Consider the following 20,654-nt stretch of genomic DNA (forward strand, 5'->3'; position numbering starts at 1 on the left):
TCGCGTCCATCGCTATGAGACCACACAGGGAATAATTCAGTGCTGTAAATCCCTCTGTCATTGTACGATGCCTCTTTGCTGATTCACTCAAAGCAAGAAAACATCAAAACTTGTTTAGAAAAGGGTTTTTCCAAGTCAAGGCTGTTCCTGTGTATGTACGAACCAACTATCACTGTGTCTTGTTTCTTTTTTTTTTTAATACGGATACATGCGTCACCCAAACAGAGGATCAAGATTTAATGTGTGAAAAAAGGTGACCAGTGTGTTTCTTGGCTCTTGACGTGCATGTTAAATAAGATACATGCATTGCTTTAAACTGCCGGCTATAAATCAAAGACCAGAGGAACCACATGCTGCAGATAATTGTTTGCTCTCAAATATCATTTTGGAAGGAAGCACTGAGCCAAATTGTTTTTCCTTGAGAACGGCACTTCTTTTAAGGGTTTTGTTTTTCTTTTCCCAACTAAGGTTCACATATTTGAAGCCTTGTACAATCCCCTTCCTCTGATATACAATCAGAGTCCCTTGGCTGCCTAGGCCAGAATTGACACTGTACAATGGGGGAAACAGCCCAACATTGGTACAGACAATACACCTAAGAGTGAAAAGCATGGAATTGATTCAGCTAAGGATGAAATGACATCCTCAGTTTGATTATGAGGGAAGCTGTTCAAAGGAATTGGGTAGTGACCCCCACGTGATAAGGCCATGTACAACAGTACATTACCAGCCAGTGTCATGGGGTCTGCTCCCTTTGCTGGTCCTGCACGAGAGTGCCAAGACTTGCACTGAATTGATAAGACCTCTCCAGCTTTTTGTTAAAATTGGGCCTCCGTCACCAGTGGAGCATGTAGCTTTATTAAAAGAACAGGACACAAAGGAAAATCTTGAATCGTTGCAGCTGCTATCAAGTGTGTGCATCTGGGTATGAACATTTAGAAGCAAATTGTTTCGCATAAGGCCAATCCCATTCAAAATGGAGATACTTTGCAGAACCTTTAGTTTCTTCTTGGGAAAAGGCAAGAACTGAGAATTGTTGATCAGTTGTTTTTACACATTTGCAAATCAAGCAATCAATGGTGCATTCTATTTGCATACGGGATTTTGTCTGTTTTACATGAGGACTAGCATCTGACGTACACCACAAAGTGGTTTTGCAGCATAGAATACTATATTAAGAAGAAGAAGAATATTCGTATATTGCTTCTCAACAAAACAAAAAAAGTTCACAAAGAGGTTTACAGAGAAAATTAAATAAATAAATGGTCCCTTGCCCCCCTGCAATGGACTCACAATCTAAAGATGCAGAAGACACAGCAGCCAATAGCCACTACAAGACTCTACACTGGATGAAGATGAACAGTTGCTTTTCCGCTCCTAAATATAAGAGGAGCACCAGTTCAAAAAGTACCTCTATGCCCCAGTGGTGGACCTGAGGCGGGGCATGGGGGCAAATGCCCTGGGTTCTATGCTTGCTCTTCCTCTGCCTGCCACACTGCACCGTTCCACCTGCCTGTCTGAGCCATTCCACCGGCAGGTGAGGCTCTGTGCAGCACTCGGCAGCAGTTCAGAAGCTTTCTGAGGCTTCCCCTGCTGTTTTAAACAATACCGGTTTCATCGGAACACTGGAAGTATTGTTTAAAACAGTAAGAGAGGCTTCAGAAGGCTTCTGAACTGTTGGGGAATGCCGTGTGATGCTCCACGAACCTCTGTGAGTATCCTGCGGAGGCGGGTGGCGTGCTGGAAGGGGACAGCATGTCGGGGCGGGGGGCGACAGGTCGTAGACCTGTCCCGGGTCAGAATGAGGGCAGGTCCGCTACTGCTATGCCCAGTTACCAGGGTGCTGTATCAAGATTCTTTTTTCTCAATATAATCTATGCTGACAGGCAGGAGGTCTCCAGGGTTCCAGGCAGGGGGTCTTTCCCAATCCTTCCTGGTGATGCTAGAGATTGAACCTGGGACCTTCATAGAATTCTAGTTATACTGAATCAGACCACCGGTCCATCTACATTAGGTCCATACTGTCAATACAGACTCGTAGCACCAGCTCTCCAGGGTTTCAGAGAGGATTTTTCTCTTCCCTACCTGGGATTGAGCTGGGAGCCTTCAGTGCACAAGGCATGTACTTTAAACTGGGATCCCATATGCAGATATGAGCACATTGCTGCCCTTGTGCAGGAACTGCTTCCTCTGTAGCAGAGTCCCATGTGGCTGTGGCACGTGTGTGAAACCATATGGGCAGAGCTGATGATGTGGGTCATTCCCACCTATTTCTTACATTCACTTCCAGCTGGGCAGTGATCAGTTTCGAAATACCTATGCTGTCTCATCTCCATCCCTGTGGTTGTACTAACCATATGCATACCACAGCTGTATTAGGTCACACCAGCGGGATACAGAACAGCTGGAGGGATGTGTGAATGAGCACTGGCTTGCAGCCATGATTCATTAGAAAAGTGGTTTGAAAGTCATTCTTTTGGTTCTGGGTATGCATTTTCTTCTTCCTTGGGAATGTGCCTGTCAGAGGGCAACATCTGTCCTGTGACTAAATGGCTGAACAGCAGATGCAATATTAATGTGCTACATAAGGTATAGTATGAGTACAAGTTATTCTAACCACGCATTGGTACTGATGGGTTCTAATTAGTCAACACAATTCACAACTGGACTTCATGACTACAGGAAGTTTTGAGGAATGTTAGTCAAAATGGCTATAAAAAGAATGTTACAATACTGTTCACGATGTGCCAGTCTCTGACACCCTGAAATGCATTTTCCACCATCAGAGACAGCAAATGTCTTTTCTAGATAGCAGGAGTACAAACCAAATGTTAGAATTACCATCTTGTCTTATTGGTAAACCTCCCTGGATAATAGACTTGGCCACTATTGGAGCCAAAAAGTGGATCTAGAGGGATCGGCAGCCCAAATGAAGATGGTGATGCTTACGCATTTATGTTTTCTGCTTAGGTCTTTTGCAACATGGAGATCACAGGAGGAGGCTGGACAGTAATACAACACAGGGAAGATGGGAGTCTCGATTTTCAAAAAACCTGGAAAGAATACAAAATGGTAAGATGGGGAATTACTTATAGGAATTGTATCTCTCAAATCACTGGGGACGTAGTTTTATTATTATTGCTATTATTTTCCAAACAAAACCAAACACTGTGTTAATAGTTCTCGCTGGGAACATGGCCATTAAACAATAATAAAACTGGAAGGAAAAAAATGTAGCACTGGTTGATTAAAGCCACTGTTGTATTTTAAGTCCCCTTCCTTTTTGTGTGTTTTAAATATGAAACATATTTCAGAGAATTGTTTTGTTAAGAAATCAACTTTTCTTTTTTCCCCTGTGGATTTTGGAATGTATCAGTTGCTTTTGTCACTGCTTTCCTTGTCCCCAGACAACTGTCACACTTTATTGTAAAAAGCCAGATACTGGGTGAGATCCAAACTCCCCCATATGTGAACAGAAAGCACTTCCGCTTATAGGGAGGATCAAAACTCTGATGGTAGCTACTTGTGCCCTCTTAGGTGCATCTCCAGAGGGCCCCCTGACCTTGTGAGAGAACTTTTGGGGGCCCAGGGATCTGCAATTTGAAAAGGGAGCATACAAGCTCTACATGAATGGAATAACCCATTCATCCAAAAGAAATAGCTGTGCTTGGCACATTGCTCTAGATTTTTCATTTGAAAAACAAATAAAATAAAGACTGTTTTATGCACTTCAAACTAACAAGAAGAAAAAAAGCAATGGGAATGCTACATGGTTTTCCTTGGGGGAGATCCTCAGCTGGTGGCGGAGAGCATCTTTTCACTTCAAAATAATGGACGTTCTCCTTCAGGCCAAACACTTGTAAGCAGACCTGTAATTTTTCATTTTCAAAAGGTGTGGCTCAAGAGTGAATGAAATGAGTCCACTTAATGCTGAAATAGAAGTCCAGCACTGCATGTAATGTAGGCACAGCATGTTTATTCTATAAAGCCCTAAAACAAATGTTCCCTTACCTTAAGGAGGTCTCCCGGACTACCCCCTGCAAAATGGGTCTGTTGGTGTGGCTGCATCCATGGAGGGGGAAGTTAGGATCAGGTAGTTCGTTGTAGAGTTGCTTCACAATGGACCTAATATAGTGACTTAAACCCACAAAGCTCTTATGCCATTATATGCAATGAAGACAGTAAAGAGTATAGATTACTATAAAAGATACAAACTGAGAATTGCTGTATAAAGAAGCAGTACATTTTCCCAAGGTGAAATGGATACACAGCACCAGCTTCACAAGTGTATGTACATGATTTTGGTATTTCTACCAGAAAGTTTTGCTGCCTAATTCACAGGCTTGGAAGCTGCCCACCCCTTTCACTGAACCCCATGTTCAAGGGGAAGTGTCAAAAATGGCCAAAGTTCACCCACTGTGTTAGGGGCATGGGAATGGGACCATATCCTTGCATTACCTAGGAAACAAGGGGACATGTCCTCTTTCTTCCCATGCTTAGTGGCAGACTAGTGCAGCAAGACTAAAGAGCCAGTTGATTGCCTAAGCAATACAAAGGGCACTTCCCTCTCTTCCCAAACTGTGAAGTTTGCAAACAACCACAGAAGAAGCGTTGGAAAAATACAGTTGACTTTTTTCAGGGGCAGGAGGAGGATTTCACAGTCCTCTCCCATTTCACTCTGCACTATCATCTTGGTAATATTCTGGCTCAGCCGTGATTTCTGCTCTTGAATGTGGCTGGAGCAGCTGAATGTATGAGCTGCTTCCACTTCAGACTAAATATGTGTGATATTACATAAGCTGAAATTAAATCCTGTTTGGAATTTGCTCTGCAGTAGCCCACTAAGTGCACCAGCTATCACTTGATTTTTTAATAATCAACTGATGAACACATCTGTGGAGCAGCACCCGATGATTCAAAGCTACATTAATCCACTGACAAGCATCATCTCTGAGGTGGTAGAGCATCCCTACTTCTGATGGCCCACATACTTGCCAGTCAGGTGTTGGTCACATGGAAAATGAGGCTGTGTGCATTAAAGCTTTGATCTAGCACCTCTTGTCCCTTTTGAGTTCTGAAAGAAACACAACACATTTGTTTGGCAGAGAAGAACCACGAGAGGCTAAAATTGGATTCCATTCTGCCCAGCAGCTCATTCAGTTAAGGGAAATTGTTCTTGATCAACTATTGTCCTTTTTCAACTTGGATGTAGGCTACATTTTTAAAAACCTCTGTATAAAACATTTGTCTCTTACGACAAGTACGGCCAAACTGAGGGCAATACAAGGACATTTGCAAGAGGGATCTGAAGGCCTTAGGAGTCGACCTCAACAAGTGGGAAAACCTGGCCTCTGAGCGACCCGCTTGGAGGCAGGCTGTGCAGCATGGCCTTTCCCAGTTTGAAGAGACACTTGGCCAACAGGCTGAGGCAAAGAGGCAAAGAAGGAAGGCCTATAGCCAGGGAGACAGACCAGGGACAGACTGCACTTGCTCCCAGTGTGGAAGGGATTGTCACTCCCGAATCGGCCTTTTCAGCCGCACTAGACGCTGTTCCAGAACCACCATTCAGAGCGCAATACCATAGTCTTTCGAGACTGAAGGTTGCCAACAACAACAAAACATTCGTAACACAAGTCACATTACTTCACTGTTTCCATTTTACTCTCATTACCAAATATTTTGGTGGAAAAAAAATGGTTTTAAAGAGCACTTGCCAAACAAAAAGCATTTGACTGCATGTTTTTGATTGAAACAAATACATGACAGACGTTTTGAATCTCATACTCATAATATTGAATTGTTGTGGTTTTATATTTGTTTCCTAAATTGAAATATGGCAACTTTAGCTTACTTCTATACCCTTGTTCTGTAGCATGCAAGCTACTTACAGTGTAGCAGTAGCCGTTAAAAATATTTAAAAAGAAATACATTGACACTGTAATAATAATAATAATAATAATAATAATAATAATAATAATAATAATAATATTACAGGTTTTTATATACCACCTTTCTTGGTCATCAGATTTCTCCTCAGACTTTAATTCAAGGCGGTTTACACAGGCAGGCTATACTAAATCCCAATAGGGATTTTTACAATTGAAGAAGGTTCTGTCTTTCAAGAACCACAACAATTCAGATGGATCTTTTATGATCTGGTATCACATTCTGGCCTCCATTTTCCTCCCACACAGGCTGACAGCGGCCAAAGTGCAGGTGGAATGGCTAGGCTTGTCAGCTGCTTCAAGGTCTCGCTGTTCACGGTGCCGGTGGCCTCGAACTGGCGACCTTTGGATGTTATCTTCAGGCAAACGGAGGCTCTACCCTCTAGACCAGACCTCCTGCCCTGATAGTAACCAGCACCACAGAGCAATTGTAGGAACTGAAACACTGCTCACTCACAGCCCAGTCCTGGGCTGCCCAATGCGCAGGGCTACCATGGCACCAAAATGATTACCATGGCATCCTGAGTGCAACTGGGCAGCTGCCAGTGGCTCTTCAGGAGAAGGGGACTTTCATCCCCTTCCCCTAGGTAAGGGAAACGGCCCCACAATGGGGCTTCGCAACTCTGCGGTGGCTATTTAGCCAGCGCAGAATCAAGAAACCGTGTGTCAGGCCACAACACAGGGCTGTGGATCCAGCAGAGCTGAGGTCTGCCAGTCTTGCCCTTCCCCCTCCCACCACCACCACACCTTCTCCCCACAATCCCCTGCCCTGGAATACCTCTCCCTGCCTCCCCCCCACTCACCGCAGCCAGTGGATTGTGGTTCCAAGTGCCGGAGTTGGCCTAGTGCGGACTTGTTTATGGCATGTTTGCAACAGTGCATTTGAAACCTGGGCAATGGGGAGCAATGCAAGCACTCTTGTAGTTATGCACCTTGACTTTATTTCAACGGAACTTGCCACAAGTCTTGACATAGCTAAATGGATGGTTATATTAAAGTGCCAGTCTCTTCTGGACCATAGCAAAGTCTTAAAGTGTGACAATGTAGAGAAATAACTGATAACATTAAAGCTCAGGACTATTCAAGTAAAATTGATTGGTAATGAGTTCAAGACTTCTTCTAGTGGTAGGACATTGCTACTAACTCCAAAGGAGTTCCAGTTTTCCTGAGTATCAGTTCTCTCTCTCTCTCTCTCTCTCTCTCTCTGGTATAGGAAGAGAGGCAACTATCAATGTATCGGGATGAGCTAATTTGTTGCTTAACCACAAAGTGCCCTTTCTCTTAGGATTTAGTAGAAAGAAGGTACCTGGGAAGCTGGGTAACCTTAATGGCATCAGGCAAAATCCTATGTAGCTAAGAATGCAAAGTCCAGAAGCTGTGACCCCTTTGAGGAACACTTTAAATCAGCGATTTTCAACTAGTGTGCCATGGCACACTGGTGTGCTGTGAATGGTCTTCAGATGTTCTGTGGGAATTTGGGAGAGGGTAATTTATTATTAGGGCCATTGGGGGATTTTAGCTTCCCCCCCCCCCACCAGCACCATGGTGTGCACCAGCAACATCTTGTCCATTATCAAAAAGCTGATGGTGTGCCCTGACAATCTGAGCACCTTGTCAGTGGGCCCTGAGATGAAAATGATTGAAAATCACTGCTTTAAATGATCCACAGGCAGCCATGTGCATTTCTGTTTACCTAATGGATAGTGTACTTTCTGCTACTGAATAAAAACTTGAATGCGCTCCCTTTGCCTGAGCTAAACGATGCTTCAGGGTCCTGCATAGCATAGCCTTTCCTTTGCAGACATTCCGGGATCACATCTGCTTCAGGAATTGTGTTGACGTGCGGTTATATATCCATTTGATTGCACTGGCTTCAGCATTTCAACTGGACCCCATTAATGTGTTTTAAATAACACCCATGTGGTGGCCTTCCCTACTCAGAGAGGACAAGGAGAGTTCAGCTGTGCAGAAAAAAAAAGTGAGCAGCTTAATAAAGCAGAACATAAGGTGAATTTTTCACTGCTGAATGTTCCATGTGTAAATTTGTTAGGTAAACTATGAATTGTAGAGATTTGCTTTCAAGTCTAATTTATTCTAACAGTCTTTGGCACAAACCAAGTGCTACCTATGGGGCATGTACGATCTGCATGCCCCATAACCCCAGACCTGGTCACACTACTGTCCATCCTGCAGATCAGCACTGGGGAGGCCCCCATCTGTGAATCCCATATCCACAGATTCACTTATCTGGACCCCCTACTCCGCACCACTATTTTAAGTCATTCTGAACCCAGCAGAGGCTGCAGGCGGATGCGCGTGGCCTCTGTCAGGCTCAGAAGACCCTCCAGAGGTGAGCAGAGCACAGCTCCCCTTGCCTCTGGAGGGTAGGGGGGCATCCCTCGTATCCATGGATTAATGAATCAGCAGGGGTTCCATTCTGGAACCCTCACTGATACAGGGGCATGCCTGTAGTTCTCGAGCTGTGGGTCATGTCAGCTGATTTTTAGTGGGTTGTGTAATGCCACCCAAGCTCTGCTGAGCTTCCAGATTGCCATGCTTTTTTCATTCTTTTTACATGAAAAACCTGGTTCCAGAACATGTTTTCATCAGTGAGAAAACAATATGACTCAGTCCAGAGTGGGCTGACGACCACCAGGCATTCTGCTCAGTGGTCTTCAGCCACTCCAGGTCACGTCATGTTGTGTTCTCACTGATGAAAACATGCTCCAGAGCAAGACTTTTCACATAAAAAGAATGCAAATGCTCACCAACCCAGAAGTTTTAGTGGTGATGTGATGACATCATCATGTCTTCATGTCACTGCCAAAACTTCTGGGTTGTTGAGCTCCATGCTGATGGTGGGTCTTGGGGCTACAAAGGTTGATATGCATATGAAGGGCACAGAGCCAGATATCTCGTTACTATTGCTTCTTTCAATATTGATGCAGCAATCGCTGTTGCGATGGGTGGTAATTATATTTTGAACCTGCTTAGCAATCACTGCTACATGTGCACACTCTTTCAGAATTTTTGAAAAAAATGCATGAGCGAACATGGGGGCCCTCTATGTAACTCCATTAGCTACAGGGTCAACCTGTCGCTCCCCTTGCGTCCCTGCTGTCCTTGAAATGGCTGAGAAGAAGAGCCAGTTCTATACAAGCAGCAGGACAGAGAACAGAATACTAGAGCAGTAGACTGGACTATATGCGTCCACCTATAGAGCATATCAATTTTGAATGCTCTCCTATATAGAAAATACCCTGCAAATAGAAAACTAGCTAGGTTCTAGCACACCCCTTATTTTCCTATATAGAAAATACCCTGCAAATAGAAAACTAGCTAGGTTCTAGCACACCCCTTTACATGCTGGGTTGGTGTTAAAAAATGTGATCTCTCCTCCATCTGTGGTCCATCTCCATCTCTACCTTCTATGTGTAGATCAGGCTTTTGAAGTGGTAAAATATTCCCACCTGCAACCACTTCAGGCTACAGGTGGGAATACAACTTTTAAATGATTCCGACAGACACGGTTTTGATGACAGCCACAGAATAATGCTACATGCTGTAGAGAATAAAAAACAAAACTATTATTATCCCACAATTATTTGTAATACTTAAAAATGAGAGATCAGTTTATAACAATAAATAAAAAATAATGCACTGAATAGAAAACATAGAGCCTGGTCACATGCCAAAATGATCTTCTCCAATACTGAGTGATACATATTCTCATCTAAAGCTTGATGATCCTTCTGGTTTTTCTTTATAGTTTCTGGGAAGACACAATTGCTGAGGGAGGGGGGAAGACACCCTTGACTTATTAGCTGTTTTCTTTTTTCCAGTGAGCTGCCTGACAAGGGGAGATGAACCCATAGGATATATGCACTGTGTCTGGTTTCAATTTTGCTTTTGCTATAAAAAGTCCAAGCTTCCTATGAACATTATCAGGCAAAATAAATAAAGTAAGAGAGATAATTGTTTAATGAAACTGAAAGAACATGATCCAAAGAGGATACCCCTTTAAAATTTGCCAAAGCTAATAAAACTCTTTTGCAGCACACATAGTCTTCCACCCCTTGTTAGCAGGGACTCTTCAAATTCTTAGTGTCATTGTTAATAGTCACAGGGCATCCTTAGTGCCACACTTAAAACTCACGTACAGTTTGATCCCTTTTTTTGTTATTTTGACTTTGCTAATTGCAGTGCATTGGACGAGGAAGCTAGAAGGGCTCTAGATGGTTCTTTAGGACTAACGGAGACATTAAATTCCATTTCGGTTTTGACTACAGTGTTTAGTGCTGTATATCGTTCAGGGCAAACATCATTTCAATCAAATTCTATAATGACTGTTGTTACTGGTTGCAGCAACCGTTACCCTGCACATGCCTGATCTCGTCTGATCTCGGAAGCTAAGCAGGGTCAGACCTGGTTAGTACTTGGATGGGAGACTGCCTGGGAATACCGGGTGCTGTAGGCTTATACCTGGGGTCGGCAACCTGTGTTTTCAGAGCCGTATGTGGCTCTTTCAGTCCTCTGATGCGGCTCCCCAGTGGGGGCTGGAAGCGGGGCACCTTCCCCTTGGCCTCCGCCCAGCCAGCCCAGCCCCGAGGGCGCCTCACTCCGGCGCGATGTGCTGCTGGCGCTGGCTGCTGGTGCGTGCGGGGCACCGCTCCTCCCTGCAAAGCGCCCCCACCCCCGCGCACGCACAGCAGCTCCTTCCTCGGCAGGCAGGCAGGCAGGGGCAGCTGCGCTCTCCTGGACCTACTCTCCACGTGCAGGCACCCCATTGCGAGCAGGTGGGGGGGCAGCCGGGCACCTCTTCCCTGCGCTCTTCCTTCCTTCGCCCTGCAGCGGGCAGGGGGCTGAACCGAAGAGGCGAGGCTGGTCGGAGAAGCGCGGGAGACGCAGCAGGGCAGGAAGGAGCGAGGTGAGCTGCATTCCTGTCCACACTTCCCTGGGAGGAAGCCCCGTTCACTCTACTGGGGCTGACTTCTGAGTAGACAGGGAGAGGAGCCTGTCCACACTTCCCTGGGAGGAAGCCCCATTCAATCTACTGGGGCTGACTTCTGAGGAGACAGGGAGAGGATGTCCCCTGGTTCTGGTGTTATGTGAGAGTGTAAAGAGCATCTCTCTATCCACTCTGTCCACCCCCTGCATAATTTTGTATGTCTCAATCATGTCCCCCCTCAGGCGTCTCTTTTCTAGGCTGAAGAGGCCCAAACGCCGTAGCCTTTCCTCATAAGGAAGGTGCCGCAGCACCTACAAGGGAGCTACAAGAAGGGGCTACATTATAAAAATGGGACCTGTAAGAGGGGAGCGCATTATAAAAGTTCCAATACAAGAGCGGAGTGCATTATAAATTGGGACATACAAGGGGGAGTAATAGCTATAAATCTCTTTATTGTATTGAAAAATACTAGTCGTTAGATTTTGTATTTCATTGTACCTTTTTTACATTACTGTGGAAAAGACACAAAGATGACTATTTACTGTTGGTCAGGATTTTCTGCTAGGGAGGGCACCAGCCCAAGTCTTGCCTATAGCACCAAATTGGCTAGGGCAGGCCCTGGGAAAATAAATTAGTATTTAATTTAAATGTATTTTATTTTAGCTCTTTTGTTTTTTATATGTAATTCTAAATTTAAGATTATGGTGATCTTGTAACATTAAAATATGTTACATATTGTTTTCTCTGTAGCAGTTCATTCATTTCAAAAATGCAACACACTATAGTTTTTTATACATAGCATAAAGGTAAAAAAAAAAACTATATATGCAGTGTTATCTTCATTTTAGATGTCAAAAGGGTTTTGTGGCTCTCGAGGTTTTCTTTTCTCCAGAAAACGGGTCCAAATGGCACTTTGAATGTTTAAGGTTGCCGACCCCTGGCTTATACCATAGTCTTTCGAGACTGAAGGTTGCCAACCTATACTGGATGCCACCACAAACAGTGGTCTGTGTAAGTACAGTTAAAGCAGCATCTAATAGCCCAATCCTATCCACACTTTCCTGAGAGTAAGCCCTAGTGACTCTAAGGGAACTTACTTCTGAGTAGACATGCATAGGATTGGGCTGTAAGAGTAGTGAGGTGGGTAAAGTGCCAATCCTATCCTCTACTGTAAGAAAAGTTTGTGAAGCATAGTAGCCATGATCATGTAAATCATGACAATCACACATATAAGTAGACATGTCTGTTCATATAATTGGTGAATCCATGCATCCCCGCTGCAATAAAAACCTATTGATAGCAGAAGGTGATCACTGGGGGCTCCTCATTGTTTTACAGCCCAGTCCTAAGGGTTGCTAGCACTGTTAGAGCTGCTGCTGCACCAGTGCTAGCCATCACAGACATGCTGTAAAGTACATTTGCAGTGACTCAGGAGTAGGCAGTGCCAACAAGAGGGCCTGCACCTCGTGCCAGCACTGAAACTGGGGATGTAGCCCATTGTGCTGATGAGTACAGCGCTGGGTGGTGCAGAGGCAGTGCAAGGGCAGAATGGAGGAGGAGAGTAATGGGGCAGGAGGAAGGTGGAATAGGGGGGTGGATCAGGCCCAGAAGGGGGGTGAGGATGGCAGAGGAAGCCTCTGCCAAATCCTAACCACCTTCCTGGGCCTGAAAGTCATATCCAGGGCTTCTCAGACCTGTGCCAGCAATTTTTGCTGGTGCAGATTTGTAGCCCCATTGGGCAGGCTAGGTCTCGACATGGGATAAGGGAATGGATGTTTCCTTACCCGAAGGAGGCTTCCAGTCTGCTCAGTTCCAGTTCTGGATACAGCAGGGGCTGTGTAACCCCGCTGTGCCAGCACAGGATATGATTGTGCTCTAAAGCAGGGGTGTCCAAACATTTTGGCAGGCGGGCCACATCATCTCTCTGACACACTGTCGGGGGCCGGGGAAAAAATGAATTAATTTACATTTCAAATTTGAATAAATTTACATAAACGAATATATTATAGATTGAACTTGTATGACTGAATGAAGGTCTTGCAGTAGCTCAAGGCCTATAAAAGGCCTTGCACAAAGCAAGGCTAACCTTTCCTTTGCTGCCACTGCTGCATCACAGACGTGAAACAGCAAGTAGTGGAGGGAGCCCTCATCCCACAGCTCAGGTGAGAGGTTGAACAGTCGTTCTCATGCTGAGAGCAGTTGCGTCGGGCCACCACAGGCCCCAGCATGTCTCCAGAGGGCCAGAGGCTCATTGGGGACTGGGGGCTCTCTGAGGGCTGGATTGGGAGACCCTGAGGGCCACAAGTGGCCCCCAGGCCGGGGTTTGGGCACCCCTGCTCTAAAGCAAGACAAACTTAAGAGAAGGACTCTTCTAGTACTGTGATTTCAACATTCCCATATATTCAAGGCATGTATTATATTGTACCAAAAATTGTCCATCTCTCCACTTTGCTGCTTGGAAACCTGTGCCATACTTGGTTGAAATTTCTAAACAAAATATTTCTAATCCTTCTGCACATATATCTCATCTGACCTGTTTTAAGTATTAACGTGCTAAAAATCTAAAAAAAACAAATGCCTTGTACATTTGTTCCATAGATAACCATATCATGTCTCCTTAGGCAGAGACTAGTGGCAAAAATAACACTTTTCAACCAGAATATTAACTTGGTCTCACAAATTGCATCTCAGGATATCTAGAATTTCTAGATGTCAGTCCAGTTTTATCACAACAACTGTGAATGTTTATATTCCTGTGAGGTAAAATTTTGAGACTTCCTCTAGTGTAAATCTCAGAGACACATTAGCAAAGATCATTAAACTGAGTTTCACCCATTTTTTTCCTAGGGCTTCGGTAGTCCCTCTGGTGAATATTGGCTGGGGAATGAATTTATCTTTGCAATAACCAGTCAAAGGCATTATTCCCTAAGAATTGAACTAATGGACTGGGAAGGAAATCGAGCTTATTCACAATATGATAGATTTTACATAGGAAATGAAAAGCAGAGTTACAGGTGAGTCCAGATGTTTTGTCACTGGCTTTTGTTCACTGTATGCATGCAGCCTGCTTGAAAATGAACTAAGAGAATGGATATAAAATGGCAAGGTAGCTTTCAGTATGTGGAATCTGAGAGGACCTAAAACACTGCCCTATTATAAGAGTCAGACAATCCAGTATTGTCTGTACTGCCTAGATACATACTTATATAGGTACAAATATAAGATAGAAGTGTGTTGGCAACCTTCAGTCTCGAAAGACTATGGTTACGCGTAATATAAGATAGACTAATAATAAATTAATGGTCTTATTATTATTAAGAATTTATATACTGCTTTTCAACAAAAGTAGTACACAAAATGGTTTATATTTCAAAATAAATCACTAAATGGACTGTACATGTCACATTTGAAAAACCATTGCCAATGTATAATATAAAATTATAGTATTATAACTTATAACTAAAATAATTCACATGCAAGAATCAGTACTCTTAAAGACATGTTCCTGATGATGCAGGTGGCATAAATGCGAGGAGAGAAAAGGGGAAGGGCAGGTTGGAAAAGAGGGGATAGGATCCAGGCACATGCTGGTGCAGCTGGGATCTACACCTGCCCTCTCTCTTCCCTACCCCAAAACATGCCTTCCCCCTCCCTGCCCACAACATTGACCCATTGCCAACTTACCTAGAGCAATGGAGCCTGTGGGAGCCATTGCTACACATGCTGCACCTCTCGCCTTTTGCAGCAGCGACCAAGAGGCGCACAAGAGCAGCTGTAAAGGGTCAAAATGCAAGTTATTATTATTAATTATTATTAACAGTATTTATATACCGCTTTTCAACGAAAAGTTCTCAAAGCGGTTTACAGAGAAAAATCAAATAACTAAATGGCTGCCTGTCCCAAAAGGGCTCACAATCTAAAAAGATGCAAATGAATACCAGCAGACAGCCACTAGAACAGACACTGCTGGGGTGAGGTGGGCCAGTTACTCTCCCCCTGCTAAAAAAAGGAGCACCCACTTGAAAAAGTGCCTCTTACCCAATTAGCAGGGGTTACCCAATTAGCAGGGGTTCCTGCATTGCACATCCCAGATAGGATTGGGCCATGAATTGCATAATTCCTTGGCTCAAAATTCAAACTTCAGTAACTCATTGTGGTTGTCTTAAAACTAAAGTGACCATTAGAACTCTTTCCCAAGTTCTTATTGGGTTTGTATTTTAATTCAGGCTGGAGAAGACCTTCACTCACCCACACACAAACCTGGTGACTGTTGCTGTGAGGGCAACAGGGAGGAACAGAGGGGCTTCCCTCTTCTTCTTCTTCTTCTTCTTCGCTCCCTCCCCATTGCCTGCCACAAAGTTATGGCAGCTAGGAACCTTGGGAAACATATAGTTCCCAGGACAGGTGGGAAGACAAGGGAGAGAAACAGACACACTTTTCTCCATGCCACCATAGCAGCAGCAGCACTGACATTTAAGGAGGTTTAGAGCACTGCTACTCAAAGTGATGGTCCAGGGACTGGTGCTGGTCCCACAAGCCATTGGCTGCTGGTCTATGGCAGATTTCCAGAAAAGAAAGAAACAATACTATATTTTAAAAATCACATAATTTTCAGACCCCTTGTTTTTATTTAGCAAATACTATATATGCAAAAACAATAATAATATGGCACAAATATGGTACTGGTCCCTGGGACACTGGAGAAAAAATTGCTGGTCTGACACTTCAGATGGTTTGAGAAGCACTTGTTGATGTGGTTTGGGGAAGCTCTGGGGACCAAGGGAAGAGATCAGACCTCAATGACATCAGCAAGCAGTGTGACAAGGTCCAGTCTGGTGCATAATTGGAAAAAACTAGGCCATCATTGACAGCCCAATCCTATCCATACTTCCCTTAGAGTAAGCCCCATTTATAATGGAACTTACTTCTGAATAGACATGCATAGGATTAGGCTGTCAGTTAGCAAAGTCCACTTATGAACTGAGCCCTGGGGGATTTGCCCATCACTATCAAAAATAAATCTTCAAAATTTAAACTCTCAGAGTAAGATGGTTAAAAAAAATTAAAAAACCAACCACCTGCTTTCTCTGTATAGGGAAGCAATCTTGGAACAATGAAGTGTACATTTTACTAACACTGACAAAATATTGTTTAAAAAAAAAGAGATAGAAGAAAACTCTGCTAGCATCACATAAAATCTCAAAGATTAATTTTTCCCAAGCTGGAAACATGAAACTGACACCATAAATAAAGGTTATACCATTATATTTTTCATTTAAAAGGTAGTGATCTAATGTCTGAGAAAGTTAAACTGTGCAGTTCTTTAGCTAACCTCAGTTTCTTATCTGTTGGAGCCAAGGCTCAAGATCCAGCAAGGAATGTGATGGATGGGATATATTTGGCACTTGTCCTCCTTCTGTTTAGTTTATTGTCTAGTACAGTTTCAAAGTTTATTAAGGCAGGAGGTTTGGATGACTTCATCTTGATGCTTTGGGCAACTTTACACTTCTTCAGGGGAAGAAATGCAAAGTGTGATGGCTGTCACAAATAAACAATGTCCCTGTCCCAGCCAGTGTTAAGTCATGCAAAGACTGTAATCCTGTGGACACTGATTATGAATTTCCAGTCTAATCCTAAGTAAACTCCCATTTAGAACCAGGACAGGCTCAACTACATTACTTGGGGCAATTTCAGCAGCTGGACATCTCCTTGGGGTAAGGAGACATTTGTCCTCTTGCCCCAGGGTAAGTTCTAGCAGCTGCAATGGGTCAACTTGGACCCGCACCAATGATATTGCTAGTGCAAGTCCAAGTTGATTTTTATTGGACCATCATACCTGGAGAGGGGATAGGTTATACCACATGCTGGCACCACCAATTCTGCCCCTGGGCCCAATCCACCCACTTCCCGCCCCTGTCACTGCCCTCCCCTCCACTACCCCATTCCATCCCTCTCCTCCCCATTCTCCTCTACCTTCTCTTGCCCCTGTGCCAGATTTACCTGGTCTGTCTTGTGTCCCTGGGAGCACCAGCATTCGCAGGAAGGCTTCAGCCTCCCAGCCAACACTTCTGGCCTTCGCACTGTCACAAAGCACTTGATGGTGCTCTTGCAACAGCACATGCTGGTGGAACATGGAGCAAGGAATGAATAGGATTAGGCTATAAGTCTTGTTGAACTCAATAGGACTTACTTTCAAGAACATGCATAGGGTGAGGCTGTAAGTCCCATTGAAACCAAAGACACAAGCTGTTTGGAAGCCCCATTGCAGTCAGTGGGATTTGGTCATGAGGTTAAGCACCTATGTTTTAAGTAGCTTTATGGCATTATATAAACAGTGACGTAATACTAATTCATGCTATTAGCTGGCTACTGTTACACTTTAAATTAACAAATGAATAGAAGTTTGGACTCTGTTACTGGAAAGGTGAAAATTTAACTGCTGCTAAAAGAATAAGGGCGCAATCCTAACCCAACATTCCAAATGCAATTCAGCTCCAAGATGAGAGAACAAACCTTCCCTTACCTTGAGGAAGCTTCCGTGACTGCCCCCCCCCCCAAAAAAAAAACAAACTGCAGGATGCAGCACATGCCCCACTGATACAGCTATGCCAGAACTGGAAAGTTGGTTCGGATGTGGGCCATAGATATATATAAACAACATGCAAGTTTATTCCACTGAAGAGATTTGCCAAGTCTGGGTTGCCTACAGAACTTGTCTGAACTATACTAAAGAGGGCAGAAAACATACAGGCTGCAATTCTGGGAGTAAGCCCCATTGAATGCAATGGTACTTGCTTCTGAGGAGACATGCATAGGATTGCACTGGCAGAGTGATTGGCATCTACCCACCACATCACGGAATGCGCCTGTGTCTTTGATGAGACCACTTTCATTGATATGCCTTGTCCTTAGTAAGCTCAAAAAGTGTCTACCAAGATGAACTTCTCCGCCCTCAACATTTCTTATGTGGTTGATTCCATTACCTTTGCTTTGTTAAGTTATTGGTTGTATTTCAACTGAGCATCTCCCATGAGAAACGTTTTCTTTGATGCACAATCACTCCAGCGAGCAGATGATCTTTCTTGCTGAAACTATCTGTGGTGATAATAATTCTGCATCCAATATCCTGTTATCAAGTACCGTACACACGCAACACAGCGACGCACTGCAGATTAATTCCAAAGAATACCACCACTTCCATCAGTAATGACAATCAGCAAGGAAACTGGCTCTCAAGTAGGTCTGGGCATCTGATCAAGGTACTCTAAAATAGAAAAAGGAAAACAACATGAAAAGGGGAGAAAGCCTCCGGCACTGGGAGAAATTAATTTGCTTGTGTTGGTTGCAGTGAGGTCTTATCAAAGAACATGTAACACTGGAGCAGGTTCCAGAATTCACTGCAATCATTTACGTCAGGATTCAGGTGGCACAGGGTGATAAATTGTTGCTGAGAAAATATGGCTAATCATTTTTCATGCAGTTCTACAACACGCGGTGTAAGTTTTGATCCAGCCTGGATTGTTCCCAATTGGTGACTTCAGGAGTGTTCTGTTTATTCTCCTGGCTGTTTGCTTTCCTTTCTCTCTACTACTTTTTATTAGCCAAAAGAATCTCTCATTTGAAAACAGTAATGCTGAACACATGTACATTAAAAATATCCTCAATTTTCAAAACTAGGCAGCTGCAAAGTATTTTCTCGGAAGGCAGGAGAAACTACATTTAGATCCAAGATGATGTATATGAAGTGTGAAGGAGATTAGAATATTTGTTGATAATATCTGGTATTTACTAATCAATGCTGAATTATTATCTACTGGCAAAGTACTTCACCTCATTTATGTCTGCTTTGATATTACTTTCCGTCTCCTTTCCAAGTAAAACAAAATGGTTAGTTAGAGCACCCCAAAATTATCCACTTAAGCAAGGGTGTTTGTGAATTGATACATTTTTTAGATAATGGATAAATTTGCTCAATCCAGTGGCTAGTTAACCATACAAGCCTATGCAGGTCTACTCAGAAGTAAGCCCCACTGAGTGCAGTGGAACCTACTCTCATGTACGTGTGTATAGGATTGCAGCCTTATGGTCCAATCCTATCCTTGTAGTATGCTGATGGATCTACAGCAGTGCTCGCCAAACCATGGTCTGTGGGCCAGATCCACCACAATGCTGCATCCCTCCCTTGTGTGAACAGCACCTACCGTTCTGGCACACTGCTCACAAGAAGCCCCTCTATCTCTGTTGTGCAACCATCCAGGCAGTTGTGTCTGCCTGGAAATCCGGGCGCAATGTCTGCTGGGACAGTGGGCTACAGATGTGACTGTCCAGAGCATTGCACAACAAAGATGGAGTGGCTTCTTCTGAGCCACATGCAGGAACGGTAAGCGCTGGTCTGAAAGGGGGTCAATTTAGTGCAGCACAGTGGTTGCAAGTTTGGCAACTGCTGACCTAGACGTCTGCTGGCATACCACACGGTTCATCATCATGGCTGCCTCTCCAACAGTCTGTGGAAAGTGTGGCCATGGGGGGACAGATCAGGATGAAGATTGGGTTGGGGCTGAAGCAGGGTGGATCTCAGTGGCAGCAAAGTCTGCCAGATCCAGAACCTTGGCCCAGACACGTCCTTTGCCACTCTTTAGATCTACACCAGCAAAAGAGCTGGCGTGAATCTCAGTAGGCTCCCAGGGGATCAGGCAGTGGCTGGCAAGGAAAGTACAATTTTTCTTTACTTACCTCTTCTAGCCATCCTACAGCCCAATCCTGAGCTGCCCGGGGTGCCCAACCTTGGCAGCACCAAGAACGGCTGCCTCCGGAACCTCCACGCCTCGGGCTACCATAGGTGGCACCTCAGGAGAAGGGGACTTTCATCCCCTTCTCCCAGGTAAGGGAAGCAGCCCCGCAATGGGGTTACTCACTTTATCGTCAACCAAAAGGTCGGTGGTAAGGTAAAGCCGTTCGTGTAGGGCGCCGAGCCCTCCACGAATAGACAGGATTTGGTGGAGCAGAGCTCCAAGGACCCACCTCCTTCCCTCCCCGCTCCCTCCCCCGGCACGCTTCCCACCCGCTCCCCTCCCCGCCCCCCACCTCCCCATCACTCCTCTCCCCTGCCCTCTCTCTGCCCCCTCCCGCCTTCCCCCTCCCTGGAACACCTCCCCCCTGCCCCCTCCCTGCCCCCGCTTACCGTGCTGTGGCTTGGCGGTCTGTGAGACTGCTGAGCAGCAGAGGCTGGGCACCCACCCCACGCTAGCTTGGCGGTAGCCCAGCACCGGCAGGCGCTGGGCTAAAAGCCGGTAGCCCAGCAAGCCGGTAGGTAGCCCTACGTTAGGCAATGTAGCCTTATGGCACATTTGCGACAGTGCACAGCGGCGCAAAGCAGTGGTGCCAAGCCCAAGATTGGGCTCCTCGTCTCCTGCTGGCATGTGAGATATAGCAGAGGCTGCACAGGTGGCTCTAAATCCTGCAAGCCAGCAGGGAGTAGGATTGGGCTGTTAATCTCTTCTATATACATATTAGTGTAAATCAAGAGTTTTAAACATGGCTTTATCATACAGAAAAAAATGTTAAGATGTTTCTGACATAAATGCATTTTTAAGCTTTTATGTATTTATTTCAAATTAAAATATTTGGCCAAAACACATTCTGACACTGGGATTCATATCATTCAGATACGTTCAGCTTTTAATGTGAATTAAAAATTTTCAGATACGTTCAGTTTAAGGTTCAGATCAGATTATATGTTTCATTCTAATAGTGCAAGAAAA

At 44.5% G+C, this 20,654-nt stretch overlaps 1 protein-coding gene and 1 pseudogene across 1 annotated transcript in view; both read left to right on the forward strand.

Moving 5' to 3' along the window:
• Nucleotides 1-20,654, forward strand: part of ANGPT1 (angiopoietin 1) — a 162,086-nt gene that overhangs the window by 109,739 nt on the left and 31,693 nt on the right. The window contains exons 6-7 of the mRNA XM_066625014.1: nt 2,971-3,072; nt 13,741-13,907. Of these exons, the coding sequence (XP_066481111.1) occupies nt 2,971-3,072; nt 13,741-13,907 (269 nt within the window). The remainder of the gene's footprint in view (nt 1-2,970; nt 3,073-13,740; nt 13,908-20,654) is intronic.
• LOC136650778 (5S ribosomal RNA) lies at nt 10,303-10,422 on the forward strand (annotated as a pseudogene).

The sequence above is a fragment of the Tiliqua scincoides genome, chromosome 4, assembly GCF_035046505.1.
Source record: "Tiliqua scincoides isolate rTilSci1 chromosome 4, rTilSci1.hap2, whole genome shotgun sequence".
NCBI classification, from domain to species: domain Eukaryota; kingdom Metazoa; phylum Chordata; class Lepidosauria; order Squamata; family Scincidae; genus Tiliqua; species Tiliqua scincoides.